This window comes from Castor canadensis, chromosome 6 (genome assembly GCF_047511655.1).
Source record: "Castor canadensis chromosome 6, mCasCan1.hap1v2, whole genome shotgun sequence".
Lineage (NCBI taxonomy): Eukaryota > Metazoa > Chordata > Mammalia > Rodentia > Castoridae > Castor > Castor canadensis.
Window position 1 is genome coordinate 82,574,387 of NC_133391.1, and position 21,704 is coordinate 82,596,090.

The following is a 21,704-nucleotide window of genomic DNA, read 5'->3' on the forward strand; positions in this document are numbered from 1 at the left end:
CTTTTTGCTTGTTTGTTTTGCTTTTGGTTTTTTGAGACAGGGTCTTGCTATGTAACTAAGGCTGGCCAGGAATTCACTATGAAGCCCCGCCGGCCTTGAACTCGAGATCCTCCTACCTTAATCTCCTGAGTATTTAAATTACAGGTGTGCATCTGGCTTCTGTAAATCTGAAAATTTCACTCATTTATTTGTGCAAATGAAATTTATTAATAGCATTTAATTTTTTTTTCTAGTGATGAATTAAATTCTAACCCCCATTTTTTTGTGGAAGAAAACTTGGGACAAAGGGGAGACTCTTGATTCCAAATTAATCCAAATAAATACAGTCAGTTAGGTAAATAGTAAATGCTATTGATAGATATATATAGCTTCAGTACAGCAGTCCTATCTGCAATTATTTACAATTAAAGAACATGAGATTTCTTTTTAATAAACCACAATTAGTAGAGAAATATGGAAGGTCTTAGAGAGTTCTCATGTTTCCACTAACTGTACATTGTTAATGCACCTAGATAAGGAATGTGTCATGAAAAAAAGTTAGCTTAAGAGGGTGTTGAAAAACATGAAAATAGTCATACTGTTACCAGTTTTAAATTCTACCTGTTATAAGGAAGTTTCAACACACATATAAACAAAATTAATCATCTGTTAAAGACCCTCATGTACTTCCAACCTAACTGGGCCATTTTGGTTCTTCTCATTTAAAGATTCAGATCTTTATTGGGTAAGGTTAAGAGACAGAACATTTAAAAAACAATATGAAAAGCTTCACTTTGGGAAGCTTTTGAGGCAGAAAAAATCAACTGGGTGGATGGAGTAAGGGTGGGAAGGAGACATCTTTGGGCTGCTATAACTATTGTTAATTGGATGGTTTTTAAACAACAGGCATTTGTTTCCCACAGTTTTGGAGGTTAGGAAGTCCAGGGTCCAGGCACCCGCAGGTTCAGTCTGTTAAAAGCTAGTTTTATTATAGACACAGACTTTTCACTGTTTTCTCACGTAAAGGAAGGGGTGAGGGATCTCTCTTGGACCTCTTTTATAAGGACACTAAACACGTTCATAGGGCATTGCTTTTATAATCGATGCACCTCCCAAAGGCCTCATCTCCAAATGCCATTGTTTTAGGAGTCAGGGTTTCAATGCATGAATTTGGGGCAACACAACATTCATACCATAGTAGGAGGGGGGGCGTGTTCCTCTCTCAGCACAATCAAAACCAGTCCTTTTTAGATAGCTTTCTCCTTTAGAGTCCACTCTTTGTAACATTAGCTCATTCATTCACTCATTCCATAAATATTTATGGACTATTTACTATGATCCAGACCCTCAGTTTCTCTTCTGTCTCCTCCTTAAACCACAGCCCAATTCTCTTCTTCCCCATTTTTTAACCATACCTTGGATTAGCTTCCTACCATTTATAATATATACCTTAGTCTCTTTATCTTTTTCCAATTCCATTCTTTGTTGTCTACCCTGATGAGTTCATTAAAAGTTTCACAAGGTTTTTCCTGAGTAGGTGGAGAAGGTGGAAAACTGTGGAAACTTAAAACGTATTTGCCTCATAATTGCCCTGCCAGGTTTCCCTCCCATTTTCAGACCTCTGCTTTGAGTGATGAACTATGAACAGACATTCAAAATTGGCAGTAACTGGCAAAAATGGAACATATTTTGCCCAGGAATATGGGACTCATTACATAGACTATTAAAGAAAATAGGTTTAAAAATAATCATTTGAAGAGTATTGACTTTTATGAGCTTTGGGATCATAATAGAGAACACTATTATAGTATATGTTTAATTTCCTATGATTTTTCCTCCAGTATTTTCTCACAAAATATTCTTATAAATTGCTGGACCCGTGGTTCACACCTGTAATCCTAGCTACTTGAGAGGCTGAGATTGGGAGGATCTTGGTTTGAGGCCAGCCAGGGCAAATGGTTCATAAGACCCCATCTCCAAAATAACCAGAACAAAATGGACTAGAGGTGTGACTCAAGAAGCAGAGTACCTACTTTGCAAGCATGAAGCCCTGAGTTCAAACCCCAATCCTTGCCCCCCCACACAAATTCTCATAAATCTTGCTATTTAATTAAAATTTAATACGATTTTAGAAATTTTATTTTTTATTGGGGAGATAAATGTTTGGGAAGGCAAGTAGACATTATCATAGTGTTTCTTTCTCTTTTCATTTACCAAGCATCTCAAATTTTCAGCTACATATATCTTATCAAATATCATCCACATTCCTTCAACATTCTTAAGACTTATTTTAGGAAAATGTATCAACTAGCATGATCTTTTATTATGAAAAATTTCCCTTAGATTAAGGAGAAATTAAGGAGAATCTAAGAAGAAATTTCCCTTAGATTATTTTTTTGATGGCCAAAAGCAAAGATGGCAGTGGTTAGATTTCCAGATCCAACTCACCTGTCAAACAGTTCTCCTCCTGTGACGAGTTCTAGGACCAAACTGATTTCTGTAGGGGTTTCAAATATTTCTTTAAGTTTTATCTGGGGAAAGATACATATAAAAAAGAGTATAACAAATTCTTTATTTACATCTATTTTTAAAAATGTCTAAAATCATGATTAAAACAATACTCTCTGCAATAGTAATGTATTAGATCCTTTAGTATCATGAAGATAATTGCCATATTTTTTTGTTGATTTTGTCAGTTACCTCAAATTTTTCAAAGGTCCTATTGAATTTTGACATTTTTCTGATAGTTGAAAAGTACCAGCCTTAGAAACAATACCTAAATAACTAAATATTCCAAATTTCTTAATTTCTTTAGAATCAAAAAAACCTCAAACTTCCTAAACTATTTGAAAGCACCAGGGTTGATTATAGATGAAAAATGCTTCTTTCTCTTGGAAATAGGGCACCTGTAATTAGGAGTCTGAAGCAGGACTGGATCAGGTTAAAGTCTGTATGTAAAGGATAGCTTCAGCAGATAAGATGCTGCAGGTTTGTGAAGGGGTCGTTGGGAAAAATAGTGATGGCAAACATTTGATTGACCACACCAGAGATTTCATCACATTCAGATAATCTAACCGATTTGGGGTATTTTCTCCTATACATTTGAGAATCTAGAGATTATGATTGATCTACATTTGAGAAAAAAAATTCACATTGACTTCTCTTTAGAATGGAAAGACATGGTTAATGTAATCATAGTGATTGAGTATGACATTTTGTTAATCACTTATCTAAAGCCCTTTCCCCTACTTCATTTTGTTCAGGGAAGCAAGGTGCCTAGCCCCACACTGAGGATCACAATGTCTAAGTTATTTATGACAACTCTATTCTCCAAACTACTAGCCTCCATGAAATTAAGGGAGATGCTGTTGCCAATTTTAGTCAATAAAATTTGAAGAGAATTCTGCTGCAGCAGTTTCTGAGAAAATGTTTCTAATCTGACTTTGCTACTGAGGCCCTATCAACTTCTTCCTTGAATCTAGACCTGAGGATTTGTGAAAACTGTGGAGCTGCCAATGAAGGAAAGACATGAGGGTGACATCAATGCACTAAGAATGGCAAGACCAAGGATGGGTGTCTGGATCCAGGATGTGTCACCGAGGAGCTGAACCAGTGCTAGAAACTGCCTGCTTTATGATTCTGAATAAGAAAAAAGAAAAAAAAAAATACTTGCTGGTTTACAGCTAAGTGCATCCTTAACTAATACATTAAGTTTTAAGTGCTTTTCCTTCAGCCTAAGCATTTCAGGTCATCCCCTCAGAGATCACAATTTTCTCAGAGACATGGACAAAATATTTTGTTAAGATGGCTTAATTCATAAAAATAAGTTATGGCTGAAAATATGATTTTGTTCTTTTTCACTTCATTGGTTCAAAAAAGCTTTTCACTAAACATTTTCCTCAGAGGCATTTTCTGGTCATAGCTTAAGGCAGAATTTCTGAAGACATTTTATATTCCCTATTAAAATACATCATTTATTTGCCTCTTCACATTGTTTCTGAAGCAGACACTCTCAAAGAACAGTGAACTGACTTCAGAAAGCAATGCATTTTCTTCACAGGCATTTTGGAAATGGTATATTAATAAGATAGTCACACAAAAGAGGGAGAAAGCCAGTGTTTTATTAAAGCAAAACAAAACTCTCCAACTTTATCTTTTTATGCATGAAAAGAGACATAATATATTGTGCTAATCCATCCATTTTGAAACTGACTGAATACATTTGTAAGATTTATTCAGCCAAAGAAATGAAAATGTAGTGAGATGAGGGCAGGAACTGGGCCACTGTGGCTCCCAGAATGGATGAATCCCCTTCTTGTTATCAACACGAACAGTGAAGGACAAGAACCCCATTGTGAAGTTTTGGAAATTATTTGAAATAGTAGGTTGAAAACCACTTACAATATTTGGATGTGAGAGGCGAAGAAGAACTCCTATCTCAGTTCTTACGATTTTTTTGTCCACCTAAAAGGTAAAATAAAAGAGATAAACTGAAAGAAATTCCCCCCTTAGAAACATCTTCACTGAAACAGAGATCAGAAACAGCCTTAGCTACCTAGGAGAATCAGACAATTAAGTGTGGCTAATTCCTAATTTTTTCTTTTCTTTTTTGAAACAAGATCTCGCTATGTATCCCAGGCTGGACTCCAATGTGTAATCCTCTTGCCTCAGTTCCCAAGTGCTGGCATTAAAAGCATATGCTAACATGCTCAACTCTGAGATTGTTTCTTGTGTTTTCTTCCTCCTTTCTTAGTCAGCTGTATGTCCTCTATGCTTCAGAGATGAAGTAGAGCAAGTAACTAATAGGGGTCACAAGTCATCAGACCTTCCCATGGCATCTTCCTCCCTTTCCTACAAAAATCACCATCATCAGTCTTATCACTTAGCACAACAAGTTCATCTCAATGTACCCCTCACCCTTCTCTTCTTTTCGTTTATGGAGGTCTCTGTCTCAATCCCAATGGAGCTATCAATTACTCCACCTACCTTCTGCATTCAGAGGTACTACATAATCCAACCTAACAAATCAAGAGTATCTGATTTCCTGGTTACAGCAATAGCATCAAGGATATTTAGGAGACCTAAGAGTCTCCTAGAAGATCTTCTCTAAAAACTGTGCTCAAATAATCAAGAAAGAGGTATTCTCTTTCTCTCTGAAATTCTGAGAGTAAAATAAGGTAAGCTCTGCTGTTAACAGTGACCATTTTTTAAATAACATATGGCAACCACCTCACTGAAAATGAAGCCAATACAGAAAAATAATTACTGAGATATGAAGAAAGAGTACTGTTGATATCATTTCTTCCCTGCATTCAAGTATAAATAAACTAGCTTTTCCTTTGAACTTTCTAATTATATGAGCTATTAAATTTCCTTTTTCTGCATGTTATTCAGAGTTCCCCTCTATTGCTGGTCATTAAAGAACACTAGTTGGTTTACCACTTGATCTCTTTTTGAGGGACAAAGGTCAATTTAACTTACCACCTTCAAAATTAGGGATGCTCTCCCTTTCTAGGTTTATAATGGACTCTTTTAACCACAGTGAATTGTAGTTCCAGATCTCTAAAAGCCATATAGACAGAAAAGACTGAGTGTACTCTTCTTCAGACAAAATTCATCCATGTAATATACAGATGATACCTGCCATCTTACTGTGGTTTCTGCCATATAAGCAATCAAGAACTGTTGGACTGTGAGAATTCATATGGTTCTAGAACACAATATGAAGAGGTTTATGTGCAATTGACAAACTGTGGGCATACACAAGAGGGTGCTTTAAAAGAACAATGGGTTCTACCCTCTGAGTTACTTCTCCTGAGGAAGAAAGAATGGGCTTGAGGAGAAAATCAAGCCCACTTCAGTGGTGATAACCAACCATGAATTTTAAGATGATGAACAATAACACCCCTTCATTTAATGTGTATTTGCTAACGGTAATGGTGAGTGAACACAAATGTAACCAACAAGGATGCATTCTTGGAAAATAAAGAAGGAATGCTCAAAGGAATTTTATAAACTTACATTTTCTTTTCTTTGGTTATAGCATATAAATATACCATATTTATATTTTGCCAGCAAATTAAATTTTGTCAGACCCTAGATGACATTAAGGAGATCAATCACCATTTATAAATGTTTATAGTATTTATGAGAAGAAAAATGTTCATAAGGAAATGTGAAATAACTCCCATCCAAGTCAGAGATTTTTTTCCAGTCTATTTCACTATTGTACATAATAAAATGCTAATAGCAATATCATCATGGTAAAATCTCTTAAACTATTAAAATGTTTTGGTCATTCTTGCAGTCAGTTATGATGCTCAGTGTGCTTTAATACATTTTTGTCAAAGAAAATTAAGAGTGTTAAAATTTATTCACAATACTACAAAACAAAACATATTCCACATATATACTATTTATATGTCAATGTAACCATCATATTTCTTAAAATATGAATGAATATCCCACATAAAATGTAGCATTAGCTATAAATTCTGACTAAAAAGAGAGAAGGAAGTTATAATCTCTCCATTTTCATACCTGACAGCTAATATGGGCAGGGCAGATTCACTGTGAAGAGAAAAACAAGTTGGTAAGAAATATCCTAACTCAAATGAGTACATCACATTGAGAGGCTCTGGGAATTTCATGGTGAAGGAATAATGGAAGCATTCATCTTGATAAGGTGCTATATGACTCAGAAGCTGCTCAACTAGTCTTCTCCAGACACTAATGTGTCACCCTTCACATGATTCAAATAGATTATGTATTTATCAAAACTTTTTCAGTTACAAGTAACCAATACCTAGCTCAAACTCACTTAGCCCCAAAGGCAATGTATCCGCACATGTAACTGGGAAACTGAAATATGTCTATTCAAAGATACAGCTGAACCCAGAGGTTTAAACTCAAGCAATGTATCTCCCGCCTTATTTGTGTCTGTCTCTCCTTTTCTTTTTTCCAAATGTCAGGAAATATGGCCACAGAAGTTACAAGTCTGTATTCCTCAGCCTCACATCTATACACTCACTCAACTGTATGTGCTAATCTCTAGTAGTGTTCTCATTGGCCTTGTCTATTTTTGATGCCTTTTGCTAGCTAGCTGATATGTAACTATGACAAGACCAAGCATGATCATGGGCCCTCTCCTTTGACTCAAGTTGAGAGAAAATAGGGGTCTCGGCTCTCCCGAAATATGGCTATTGGCTGACAATGATGACTCTTTGGCTGATTAATTTTAATATTCATTCTCTCCCTTTTACATTTGCATAAGATTCTAAAGTATTACTATTTCTGTTTTTCTTCCATGTCCCTGACTAATATTAAATCATTCTTATTAATTTAGAACAGTGTTGCTAGCAGTAGGTTTAATATTCAAATTTTGACTATGTAGCAGTAACACAAAACAGGGTCATCAGGTCCTTTTGAATCAGTATTGGAAAACTGATGTAAAACAATGGCTTAGCTGGTGAATAACCCTAGCAGACTATCGTAGCATCTGTGCCTCAAATCTACTATGTCAGTCTCTACTTCTAGGCTGTCACTTTGCAGTTGTTTTGATGTTACCAGTGGGATAAGTTGAAGGGAAGTGAAGCAGCCAGGAAAATGATGGCCTTAGTCACTATTAAAAGTTGGAGTCAAAATTTGGACAAAGCAGTTCTTGAAGTCTATGTGATTTGTGGGACAGAAGAGGATCCGTAGTTTTCATCATGGTCTCAAAACTTCCAAGGCAGGAAAAACATAAAAATCAAATCTACTTAAAAACAAAAAATGGAGATGCAAATACTTCTGAACTTATTGTTTAATGCATGTGTAATGAGTACATTGCATATAGATCTTATATGCTTGGCTCCTTATTATACAATGTGAGACATATGAAAACCAAATAAGGTCTTTCCCGAAGATTATAATCTAATTTAGAGGATAAGACTTATCTGCATAATTCCACCTGAAGATAGTTAAAGTGTAAAGGAAGAATTTATTTTGTTATAAAACCTCCCTTATTCTGTGGAAGATCACTGTGTATGAATTGAAATACTGCCATTATTTAAACAGTGGGATTATTCTAAAAGATTTTGGACACTACCAGCCACTTAAAATCACAGTATTGCTAATATAAAATGAGGAATGATTTATTAGACTTTATCCCTGGTACATAGACAGTGTGATACGTGGTCAGTGACGACCAGTCACTTATGTCAGGAAGCTCACTCACTGGGATTTAGACAGCGTGGTTCAGGAGGGATGAAAGCAATAGAATGAGACTGTGAAAGTTACTTGATTTACTGAAAAAATTATAATCTTCATGAAAATTTTCCATTGAGCAAGAAATACTGCACTTGTAGAGAATCATGGCCAGAATGCGCAGACATCTTTGGCAGTCTTCTTCAGTCCTCTTGCCTCACCTTCTATTTCACTTTCTGAGATGCTGTTAAAGATAATTCTGATACAGATTGTTATCTTTTAAAAAATTTGTTAAGCATATTTAAGGTGTACAATATGCTATAACAATAATAAAAGTTACTATAGTGAAGCAAATTTACATCCTTCCTCTCAAATTGTTACCCTTCTTTTTTTGTTTTTGGCGGTAGTAGGGTTTGAACTTAGGGCCTCACACTTGTTAGTCAGGTGTGTTGGCAATAATGGCACCAATAGGTTTTGGTTCTTACTGCACCCTTAAGCTTCTGTTTCCGAGGGTCACAGTCCTGCCTCAAGTCTAGCTTGAATTCTCCTTCTGCCCAAACCTCCAATTGGCATGAACCATAAGATCCTAACCAATCAGATCATGCCAAGTCTCACTGAGGGTATTAAAGCACCTGCCCCTCTCTCTCCCTCTCTCTCCCTCTCTCTCTCCCTCTCTCTCTCTCTCTCTCTTTCGACTCTCTCCTTCTCCCACCCAGCAATAAAGAATCTCTTCGCCAGATCACTCCTCTCCATGTGGTCACTTTGGGGCCTACATTTGGTGCCAAGACTCGGATTGGGTCTCCCCACTAATCCTGGTGGGACACCGATTCTGACTCACCCCATGACCACCCTGAGGACGTGACTAGCCAGGAGTCATCCTCCCAATTACCGTCACTCGCATCCAACACCAGACATTCTTTGGTGAGTCCACATACCCTTTTTGGGCTCTCACTTCGGTGTCTCTGGGGTTTAGAGCATTTCCCCTGTTTGGCTATCTCTGGGGCTCAGACAGTAGAGAGGGGTTCCCTTTCTTTGGCTTGGGTCTATTATGTCGTGGGTCTCAGAGACCGCGCGTCGAAAAGGCCGGCACCAGGTGACCCACAGCCTCTGGGCTCCAGGGGCCCTACAAGCCACTTGAATGCGCTGACGACAGCTTCTTGTGTGCCTGTACCATTCTCAGGATATTCGAGCTGCATGGGGATACCACATGATACCATATATCCTTCTAACTGGCTCCCACCATGGGGCCACCTCCTCTTTGCCATCTGATTCCCCACTGAGATGCCTCCTCAATAATTTGGACACCTTGGGTTTGACCCCAGATATAAAACCAAAAAACTTAATCTGCTTTTGCACTCAAATCTGGCCCACTTATCCTTTAGACAACCAAAGTCACTGGCCCCTTTTTGGGTCTTTAGATCCCAACCTTTTATGGGACATATAACTACTGTGAGCGATCGGGACGATGGGGAGAGATTCCATTATGTCCAAGCCTTTTCATACCTCTGGCCAGTAGATGTTGGAAGCTTTGTACTGAGGTTGGCCTCAGTTTGCCTTGGGTGACCAAGAGAAGTGGCCTTTACAGGGTTCCTTAAATTACAATACCATACTCCAATTAGACCTTTCCTATAAAAGTAAAAAAGTAAACTGAGGTCCCCTATACAAATTTCTACCTTCTAAGCCACCCCAGTACTCACAACCTCTTAATGAGTGCTTCCCTCTCCAACAGGCAATGGCAGGAAGAGGGCAAGTCTTATGTCCCCTTCCAGTTATCAGATCTAAGGGAAATTTAAAAACATCTAAACAGCTGTACTGATGCCCAGACAAATATAATCAAGCCTTTATCTCTGTGATCCAAACCTTTCAACTGACATGACAGGATATTTTGCTTCTACTAGACCAGACTCTTACCTCATTAGAGAAGCAATGGGTTCTGGCCCAGGCCACTCAGGTTGGAAATGACTATGTGACTCTAGCAGTAGTGTGCTGCTTTACGAGCATAAAGTCTTGAGTTCAAGCCCAGTACAGCGAATGTAAAAATAATAATAATAATAATATTTGGGGCTGAGGAAGTAGCTCAATGGGAGAATGTCTGCCCAGCATGTGCAAAGCCCTGAGTTCAATTCCCCAGTATTATTAAAAAATAAAAAAATGGTAAAGAAGATAAGTGGCATTAATGTCAATTCAGCCATCTCATAGTAGAAAAACATAGTTTAACCTAGACCAGATCCCTCATTCTTCAAGTGAGGAAACTGAGGCCCAGAATAGTTCAGAGACTTGCTCTTCAGAGTGTCAGGTGTCAATGTAAAATAACAACTTTACTTTACAGCAACAACCATAAACGAATAAACAAACAAAATACTGTTACCTTTCTGTAGCATCTTAAGGACGCTATCAGAAAGCATACCACAGTGGACTCAGAGTCACAGGTGAGAGAGATTCTCCTCAAAGATAAATTTCTAACAGTCAGCCCCAGATATTCGTAAAAAACTCAGACTGTGGCTGAAGGGAGAAGTCATTGAACCAAGTAATACAGCTAGCCATGTCTGTATTTATAGCTATGTCTATATGTCCGGGACCTTACTAACAGGAGAGAAAAAGATAAGAGACACCATGGCCTCATTGCTGCTCTCAGAGTGGGCCCCACCTGACTGGGGCCTGTAGCCTGAACTTGCTACCACGGTGGACAGGAAGGGCACTTCTGCAGAGAATGCTTAAAGGGGGGACAGCCCAGGAGACAGCCCCACCCCCAACCGGGACCCTGCCCTCTGCAAGGGTAACCACTGGAGGTCTAAGTGCCCCCATCACCAGATGGAAGACAAGGTGCCACCTTCTATGGATTGATGGGTCCAAGCCTCCTGTCCACACTCCACTTCTTGGCATCAATGTTGAGGAGCCGTAATGGCAGAAAAACAAAAGGTCATTTTCCTCCTAGACAATGGAGCCCATTTCTCTATTTTACCTTTTTCTCCTGGTCCCCAGTCCAATGACAAAAGTTATCATTCGGGGCAAATCTGGCCAGCCCCTAGAATGCTAGTTTACCTGGCCTCTGGCCTGCTCTTGGGGAGACCTCCTCCTCTGTCACTCTTTCCTCATAGTACCTAAAACTCCAGTGTCCCTGCTGGGACAGGATTTACTATCTCAATTAAGAGCTCAAATTCTCCTCCCCCTAGGCAGCTATCTCTGCTGCCCCCTCCTTCAGGAACAAAGAGATTCCATAGTGTGGACTGATGAGATGAGTGTAGGGTGAGCCAGGACAGCCCTCCCTATTCAAATAAAACTCAAAAATCCCTCACAGTTTCCACACCTAAAACAATATCCCCTCAAGCCTGAGGGACAATGAGGCCTTATGCCTGTCATAAATTCCTTAAAACAACAAGGGCTACTAGTTAGTTGCTCCAGCCCCTACAATAAATTAAAAATTCTTATAAAAGTTAATTTTGAAATACAAGTTACAAAGTAAACAACTGGAAAGGATATAGATAGGTAATAAATGTATTTTTTGAGAAGTTAAAGGAAAAAGGAATGGTTTTTTGGATGAGAAGGAATTTTGGAAAGAAGGGTTTGTCCTAAAGATTGTTTCAAATAGGAAGGATAAGGACAAACCATCAAAGGGTTTAGTATGTTGTATGAAGGTCTGAGTAAGTTTGAAAAGTGTATAATAAAAGCTTCAGTGTGTGATAAAGTTAAAGTTGAATGTAATCTAAGAGTTGCCTAAAAGATTTTCAGGGTCATGTCAAACTAAAATCCTCTATGTCTATGAAATAACAAGGTTACCTTAATATTGTTCTGCTCTGAGTAACATCTACAAAAAACCGTTACAGAGAAAGATTTTATCAAAGAAATTATTTGTGGTTTCTGCTGATCTTGTCAAGCTTTAAGTACTACTGAATCAGAGTTCATTTACATATTTGTTTATGTGTCTTAAATGACCACTTTGTAACAGTGTTATGTTATACTTTATGTAAATATGGTACAAACATTTAAAAGTTAAAAGTGTCAATTTATATAAAATAATGAGCAAAGCTCTCTTTTATCCAAGAGTGTTACATTTAAATCCTGACAGCCCCTGCCTCCCACAGGTCACCTACCTAGGTGTGGCCTTAAAGGGACAGACTCACTCCCTGAGTCATAAATGCATCAACCCAATCTTCTGTTTCCCAATCCCCATACCATAAGACAGCTTACAGCTTTCCTGGCAGTTATAGGATTTTGCAGAATTTAGATCCCTAGGTATGTAGTCCCTGAACATATACCTTTTTATGCTCCTCCTAATATTCCTATTTGGGTCTTAGATAATGTATTGCCACCCCTTTGTCTTAGAAAAACTTGCTTCTAACAGACTCTGCTCCTCTGGCTGACTACCTGCCTTCTCAGGGAACTTCTCAGAGAGCATGCAAACCAGATCCTGCCCCTATAACAATTTCTGTTAAGCCAGGGCATCTTGTTCTCCAAAAAGGATCTTCTACCCTCTCCATTGGGACTTCGATGGACCAGCCCTCATCTGGTCATTCTCATGACACCCACTGCTGTCAAGCTCAATGGGTTCCCCCAGTGGTGGCACCTCTCAAGAAACAATTAGAAAATGGAGAAGGGAGTTGGAGGACTCTTGAAATTGTCTAGGGAATATTTCACAGTGGTTCTCCTGGCCAATGCCCATCCTGATGCCTATGTTCTTGCTCTGCTATTCTTAAGCTTCCTCCCTTGTATCATACTACATGTCTGCTCTTGCTAATCAAAAGTTTAACCAGTTGTACCTCCAGGGATACCAACCTCTCCAAATCGTGAGGATAGTTGGCTGATACCCACCATGCAGAGGTCGGAGGATTGGCTCGAGACTCTTTACGACCTATGGCTACAAGGGACCTTCATCAACTTCAGGGAAGAGGAAATTTTCATTTTCGGAGCCTGGGTGCACGCCATCATGAGGCACAGCACCCCAACATTGTTTGCCAACTGACCCTCTCTTCCCCTACGCCGCCCCTTGCCAGCTCAAAGAAGCCAGAGCGAACACAACGCCCCCCTTCCTTAACAAACAAAAAAGGGAGGAATGTTGGCAATAATGGTGCCAATAGGTTTCAGTTCTTACTGCACCCTTAAACTTCCATTTCCCAGGGTCACGGTCCTGCCTCAAGTCTAGCTTGAATTCTCCTTCTGCCCCAACCTCCAATCAGCATGAACCATAAGATCCTAACCAATCAGACCATGCCGAGTCTCACTGAGGGGTGTTTAAGTCCCTGCCTCTCTCTCTCTCTCTCTCTCTCTCTCTCTCTCTCTCTCTCTCGGCTTTCTCCCTCTCCCACCCAGTAATAAAGAATTTCTTGGCCAGATCACTCCTCTCCACATGGTCACTTTGGGGCCTACAAAGTGCTCTGCCACTTGAGCCACTCCACCAGCCCTGTTTTGTATTGGGTGTTTTCAAGATAGGGTCTTGTGGACTATTTGCCTGGGCTGGCTTCAAACCTCGATCTTCTGATCTCTACCTCCTGAATAGCTAGGATTACAGGTGTCACCCACCAGAGCCCAGCTGTTACTTATATTCTGATTTTGTGACATGAACAGCTAAAATTTAAGTTAGCATGAATACTATATTCCATACAATTTTATTAGTTCAGTGCTTGTGTCATGCTTTAGATATCTAGACTTGTCACTCTGCATGTTGTCTGTAGCAATTTTATGACTATCTTCTCTTCAGGTCAGAAATAATTTCCTTGCTAACACAAAATAAATAGATTTGCATTGTTACATGATATATAAAAAAAAGTTAAGGACTTGGAAGTCCCTCAATTAGGATAGTGGTATTAGGACTTATTTTTCAGACTACATATTTGGGATTTATATAATCTAGGGTTCTCCTTGTTTTCATTTATTTCTAACCAATGTAAAATGATAACAAAATAGTTGGATCCTTTAATTTCTTTCGTATGATTTTTTTGTATTCAACAAAATGTTTTCTAATGCAAATATGCATTTTGAGCAAATTTATTTTTAATATAAATTATAGCATATAATCCATTTTAAGATGCCTTTTCTTAGAAGAAATTCAAATGGCCAAAAAACACATAGCCATTAAAGGAAATGCAAATCAAAACCACACTAAGATTCTACCTCACCCCTGTTAGAATAGTCATCATTAAAAACACCACGAACAGCAGGGGTTGGAGAGGATGTGGGGAAAAAGGAACCCTTTCACACTGCTGGTGGGAATGCAAGCTCATGCAACCACTCTGGAAAAAAATATAGAGGCTTCTTAGAAATCTAAACATAGACCTGCCATATGATCCAGCAATACCACTCCTGGGGATATACCCAAAAGAACGCAACACAGGTTACTCCAGAGGCATCTACACACCCATGTTTATTGTGGCACTATTCACAACAGCCAAGATGCCCCACCACTGATGAATGGATTAAGAAAATGTGGTAGTTATACACATCGGAATTTTACTCAGCCATGAAGAAGAATGAAATCTTATTATTCTCAAGTAAATGGATGGAACTGGATAACATCATTCTGAGCAAGGTTAGCCAGGCTCAGAAGGCCAAAAATCGTATGTTCTCCCTCATATGCGGACTATAGATCTAGGGCAAATACAGCAATGTTGTTGAACTTGGGTCACACGCTAAGGGGAGAGCACACATGGGAGGTATGGGGATGGGTAGGAAACCCAAAACATGAAAGTGTTTGATGTCCCCACTGCAGAGGAGCTAATACAGTAACCTTAAAGGGACAGAGGTCAATATGGGAAGGGGATCAGGAACTAGTGAAAAGGTCAGACAGAGATGAATCAACTTGGGTTGTAAGACACTTGTGCATGGACGCAATGCTAGGAATCTCTCTGCATAGCTATCCTTACCTCAACTAGCAAAAACGCTTTGTCTTTCTTATTATGCTTATGTCTTCTCTTCAACAAAATTAGAGATAAGGGCAGAAAAGGTTCTGCCTGGAAGTGAGAGGGGTTGCGGGGGAGAGGGAGGGGGTGGAGGGACAAGGGGGAGAAATGGCCCAAACAACGTATGCACATATGAATAAATGAATAAAAAATTAAAAAAACAAGATGCCTTTTCTTTGTTCTTAATTCTAGAAATATTCAGAACTGGTCACATGCTAAAACATTTGGGATGGCATCTTCTAGGATGATCATTTGTTTTGAACTCAGAATTAGCTTCCCTTTAAAAATATTTTGAGAAGGGTACATATTTTCCCAATATACTTTCTGTCATTGTTTCCATGGATGGGCCTTGGAGGGAATACATGAAGTTTCCCTTTTCCAATTTCATATCTAAATAAGGTCAGACTTTCTTCTCATGCTTCAAACAATGACAAAACCACAACAAATTGAATGCAGAGGTAATGGAAAAATCAAGGTTGTTTTCTATTAAGCCAGAGAATAGAGAGCTTAGCAAAACAATGTCACTTTTCTCATCAGTTTTTTTACTTTGGTTGGTAGAATTATTTTCATTAAAATGTTACAGGTGTTAACATAAAATGGACTTATTTCATGTATAGTTAATATAAAAAATTCTTAGTTTTAATATCTCATGCAGTAAATATGTGTAGCTATTTGGGGTTCTCAATACTTTTACAAGTATGAAGGGTTCCTAACACCCTACCCCCAAAAAACTGAGAACCAGAAAATATAAAATTATTCATTTGAAGGTAAAGTAAATGATAGCAAAGAAAAATGCTAGTAACAGCAACCTCACGGAAAGAAATCTCATCTCTGTCTCATTTCTAGTCCCTTGAATGCTGAATCCTAGGTTGGATAAGGTTCAGGCCAAGACTTAATGGAGGTTGTGAAGGGAATGAAAATTTTAGGAGGAGCTTAGAGAAAAGTGGGAGAGAAAGTACCATCAGTCCAAAGAAGGTAAACTGAGTGACAAAACCTGAACTGTAAGTCAAAGAACTGATGGCCAAAGATTAGTGGAGGGTAAAGTCAAAAGGGAGAAGGAGAAAAGGGAAACAGGCAGATATGTAGCTGTAAAGCCAAGAACAGGACTAGACTGAGCCTAGAAGATCCTTCCCAGAGGAATAAGCAGAAGATGTCTTAAACCTCTTCACACAATCGTATGTTTGGGACATCTCCTCCAAAGTGGCATATCTTGGCGGTCACACAGGTATGGGTCTTCACAGTCTTCTTATGTCTAGGTTCCCAATAATCCTCTCTTTCCAGAAGTTATAGTGCTTCCTTCCCATTTTTGAATACCCCTTCCAAATATCTGGGGAACCCAGTACAGAGTCTAAACTCTTACAATGCCACTCAGAAAGTGTAAGAGTTCCTAGAAAACAATTTCCAAACAGGCCATAAAAGTGCATGGGCAGTTATCTGGAAGCACTTGAAGTTAAGCTTCCAGGCATCACCATAATTAGCACTGAGCTGCACCAACTGATGACTTTAACAAACCGCACAATACTGAAATCCAGAAGTTGTCCCTTCAGTAGCTACACAATACCTTGAAGAATGGTGGTTTTTCATTACTAACAATTTTCAATTATAAAAATATATTTTACTCAAATCATAATTTAGAGGATATACTTTAGCTCAGTTTCCCCAGGAAATAGATGTGAGGCAAGGATCAAGAGTCTGGTGTTTTATTTCAAAGGTTCAAACCCATTGCAGTGAGAGGAAAAATGGAAGTACAGAAAGGTAGGAGGTGACACAGATCAGCACACTGACGATTTTGAAGGCATCCAGCAGCTGCATGCAATGAGCACAAGTCTCCAGAGGTGCTACACCAGGTCCCCGGCCATGGAAAAGAGGAGGGAAGAGTTTACTGCCTAGGCACTCCTTCCACGTCCCATTGGGGAGGTAGGTATTTGGCCATTCAGGTTAACGTTTCCGTACTTCGGGGACGCATATTCAGCCTCTTTGGTAGGCAGCTGGAATGTCCTGTCTCCCCTCTACATATGTCACATCTTACTCTAATCCAAAATTTGTTAGAAAAGTCAGACACTTCAGGTGTGTGACTGGTTGACTTAGGGGCATGATGTGGACAAACGGCATTCCAAGGGCTCCGCCCCTATCCACAAAAGATTTGTCCAAACACAGTGCATTCTGGAGTTGTTAAAATGCAGTCAAGTAGATTGACAGCAGTGGACTCACAGCACTGCTTTTTAACTTATGGTGCCTTACTGCTATTCAGAAGGATCTCTGTCCCCCACTTACATTCTTCATGTCATTGCTTTAACTGCTGACATGAGCTCTGGAAGCACCAGGTGGCTTTGGGAATGTGGGGTTTTTCTGTCAAGCTTTGCTTTAGCATCTTTACTTCAACTACCCTGAGTATTCAAGGAAAGCTTTCATTCTCACATAGCCACTGTTGAAACAGCCAACGTTAATATCTTTTGATAAACCTTCAATATAAAAAATACATTTTGAAGATTACACACAGGAAAAGTTAATAAAAATTTTAATGAAAGAAATTATACAGATTTGTATAGTTTCAAAATTCCATCATGGAATGCAAGGCTTTTTTTTTTCTTTTGGAGGTACTGGATTTGAACCCTGGGCTTTGCACTTGCTAAACAAGTGTTCTATTACTTGAGTCACTTGTTTTTGTTTATTTTTCAGGTAGAGTTTTGCTTTTGTCCAGGGCTAGTCTTAGACCACAATCCTTCTACTCTGCTTCTTATGCAGCTGGGATTATGGCTGTGTACCACCACGCCCAGCTTGTTTTTGGAGATAGGGTCTCACTAACTTTTTCTGCCCAGGCTGGCCTCACACCACAATTATCCCATCTCTATTTCCCATCTAGCTGAGGTTATAGCCATGATCCACCATACTTGGCTAAGAGTTCTTAGTATTGAAAGAAATCCTCCACCTGGAATGGGATTGATCAATGGGTCATTCACTAAGATATACAGCAAATGTATTCCTGTGGTGGCACCAAGATAATTGAGGAGAAGAGGAAGGAAACACAAGAAGAAGAAAGGACTGGGTACTTACTAAAGAAAAAAGGAAATACCAGTTTCCACATTGTGGGGATGATGGATGAAGACAGTGTGGTGAATAAACTGGAGAAAAGGAGGGAATATAAGCATTTCCACACAAAGGGCTCAGCCTCACTTCATTTTCCTTACAGGAACTGAGAGCATGTTTCTTGTTTTGTCTCTTTATTCCTCCTCTGCCTTCTTTGGCTCATTTTTTATTTGAATGATTTCCAGAAAACAATGCAACTTACAGGATTGTGCTCCTCAAATGCCTTATGAAAACATGCAGAATATAAATTGTCAGTGGATAAACACACAACCAGATGTCTTTAAGCTTCCACAATAATTCCCTTCTGCATGGGTTCTGCTTAATTTAGCATCCTGTTTTCTGACAATCAATAAGTAAGCGGCAACACTCAGGCTTGATGAGAAAACTTGACAACTGGAGTTTTGTTAAATTCAAGAATGACAGTTCTAATCCACAGGAATTTGAAAGCTAAGAACTGCTGTTTGAATGTGCAAAAATCAAATGTGGGACACATACAAATATGGAGGTTTTCCTACATGAATCCAGTACCTCCAGTAACTACAGAATGCTAATCAAGTGTAGTTATTCCCTTTATCTTCTTGTTTGAACATCAATCTGGGCATTTTGTGACTGCCTCACTTTTTTCGTAGTCTCAAGAGGTGACCTGTTTTTTCCCAATAGGAAATATTCCACAGAGCCTGAAAGTAGAATAGATGGCCTTCTTGTTCCTTATTGTTACATCCTAAGTCATTAGTCCTCCCATGTCCCTCTAAAACTGCCATCTTCTTTGAAATATTCCCTTCTTCAATCTTCCTGTCACATTCTCTACTGGATTTTAGCATGTATGTCTCTATCTCAACCATCACTGTCATCATTCTTAATAACTTCAACTATCATGTGATGATTTCTTCAACACTCTTGCCTCTCAGTTTCTTTCCCACCTCCTCAATTCCTCCATCTCTTCCTCTGACTCCCCTTAGAAACCCATTCCCATGGTCATCTTAAGTCTTAACATTACCATCAATTGAACCATCTCAAAAATTTTGATTTCAAACATTACATTCTGATTTCTACCTCCTATCTTACCTCTTTCTTAGATTCTATGGTCCATCAGTATAAGCAGTGCTCTACACATACCCCTGACTTCTCTGCCTTCTCTCACTGTCTTGGAGCATCTAGGAAAAACTCTTGATTTGATTAAACTCTACTCTTACTACATGCCCATGCCTTAACAGAAGTAGGTGGGGAAAAAATGTGCAACTATGTTGGCTGGTCTCCTTTTAAACTTATGACACAAGTTTTAAGGGGCTTTTAGAACTCTCACTCTGTAATAGAACCTTTTATACTTTTTCTCCTCTAACCCCTTATATACCCTTTGCTCTTTATTCTCCTATCATAGTCTTGCTTGCAAATCACTAACACAGCTGGAAAATTTTGAGAGCAGAAGGACTTGGTCTTGTTTAAGTTTTGAAAGGATACTTCAGTATTTACAGAGACAAGAATGTTAGGAATATAAAAAGCAGGGAGACCCAAAAGAGACGATGGAAGTTATCCAGGTGAGAGATAATGGAAGTCTGGGTAGGTTCAGGTGGCAGTGATAGAGGTGAGAAATGGATAGATAATTTTTTAAAGGAAGAGCATTAGAATGAAAAGATGGCTTAACAATGGATGTAAGAGAAAGAGAAGTGTAAAGGATGACCACAAATTTTTTGGCCTGAAAAAGAGAACAAAATTGCCTTTTACTGAGATGAGGAAGACGGGGGAGATGCAGCTTCTGGTTAAAATACCTTGTCTTGGCCCACTGTACTGACCTTATCTGCCTTTCTTTCCCTTCTTTTACTCCAGCTCACTGATCTTCTTTGAAGAAACCAAGAGAATTTTCCCTTCTAGATCCTTTCACTTTGCACTCAATAGTCCTTTGTCTCAAATATTCTTCGCTCAGATCTTTCGGTGTGAGTTTGGGATTAGTGAAGAGGAGAATGGAAGGGTGGCTACACAGAGGTGGTGGGTTAGAGGTGGGGGCAGCAACAAGCAATGGCCATGGTGGATTGGACGGGAGGCAGCTATAAATTTGTATGTGTTTTACATTTAGCATTTTCTAGCATAAAGCCAACTTTGTTCTGATCAGTATGGGAAGACAGACTCTAAAAAGGCATTTCAATCAAATAGTCTTGGCTTTGTAAACTATGAAACTCAAGATTTTTTGATAGTTCTATTACTGGGCACCTCCTATTCCCTGCAGACTCTAAGACATTAGAAGGGTCAAAAGGAAAACAGCAGAGTCTTCCAATGAAGGAGGAGGTCAAGAACAGGAATAGGGTTTATGTAACACAAGAATATTTCTGAGAAGCCTGACACAGAAAGAGAGTCAACTGTACTTCAGAGCCTGAAGCCTCTGTAAGACAGGTAGCTTTGGAGCAGGGCCCCCAGAGGAAATCACCCTTGCTCTTTCCTTCTTAGATCCTCACTACACACTTTTTACTCACGGATGCCAGAAAGTCTTTTCACAGGGAAGAGTCTTTATTTGACAGCAAATGAAACAGGCTTAATATCCCTGGGAGACATGAGAAGCTGAACAAAGTTTATACAAAAGATTTGGATGCTGTCAGAGTCTCAGTAGAAACAGAGTTGCCTTACAGAGGAAGGGAGAAGAGGGAAGGAGCTGGTATACAAAGCTGAAAGACCTCTATGTATGCACGCAATACCTCTTTTCTATTTATCTCTTCCCTGCATGGGAAGGCCTGAAACAGTGGCTCATGTGAACCTGCTATACAGAAGGCAGAGATCAGGGGCACTATGGTTCAAAACCAGCCTAGGCAAAAAGTTTGCAGGACCCCATCTCAACCAGTCAAAGCTAGGCACAGTGGTACACTGTAATCCCAGCTATGTGGGAGGCATAGATAGGAGGGTCACTGTCTAGGACAGTCTGGGTATAAACTGGGGACTCTATTGAAGAATTACTAAAGCAAAAAGGACTGGGGCATGGTTTAAGTGGTAGAGCACCTCCTTAGCAAGTGTAAGGCCCTGAGTTCAAACTCTAGCACTGCAAAGAAAAGGAAAGAAAAGAAGAGAAAAAAGGCATGGGAGTAACCCTGATGAGGTATTTCTCATCCTTTCTAAGTTCTCCTCTCTCAGTCCCTCACCACCCCTTCCTGCTTCTAAAGCACCTGTTTGCTCCCTCCATAGAAAACCTCTCCAGGGTTGCCTCTGCATTCTTCCTCCACTTCCTCACCTGCGAGTGGAAGAAGCATAATTGCTTACTCCACATTACCATTCTGGTCTGCTTTCCCAGTACTTTAAAGGCTGCAGCATTTCTGTGATACTTCTTAACTTGTCTCCCTGCTTTGATTCTTACTCTTTATAACCCATGCCTCTGCAAAAAGCAGACACAGTGAGGTCTTTAAAATGTAAATCGGATCATGTCACTACTGCACCTTAAATGCCACTGCGCTCAGAAAACATATGAATTGTTTACCTTGTACTCTGAAACTCAGGATGGCTTGGCCTCACCCTATTGATCTGAAGTAATTTTCCTCTCCATATCTGTCATTCAACTCCTAGGCCACGCTTCAAAGCCTCTGT

The 21,704-nt window shown here is 39.3% G+C and overlaps 1 protein-coding gene across 3 annotated transcripts in view; it reads right to left on the reverse strand.

Moving 5' to 3' along the window:
• The window catches only part of Camk4 (calcium/calmodulin dependent protein kinase IV), a 225,262-nt gene that overhangs the window by 83,612 nt on the left and 119,946 nt on the right, over nucleotides 1-21,704 (reverse strand). For all 3 annotated transcript variants that reach the window (XM_074076969.1, XM_020178863.2, XM_074076970.1), the window contains 2 exons: nucleotides 4,381-4,443; nucleotides 2,428-2,510 (listed from right to left, as the gene is read on the reverse strand). In XM_074076969.1, the coding sequence (XP_073933070.1) occupies nucleotides 2,428-2,510; nucleotides 4,381-4,443 (146 nt within the window). The remainder of the gene's footprint in view (nucleotides 1-2,427; nucleotides 2,511-4,380; nucleotides 4,444-21,704) is intronic.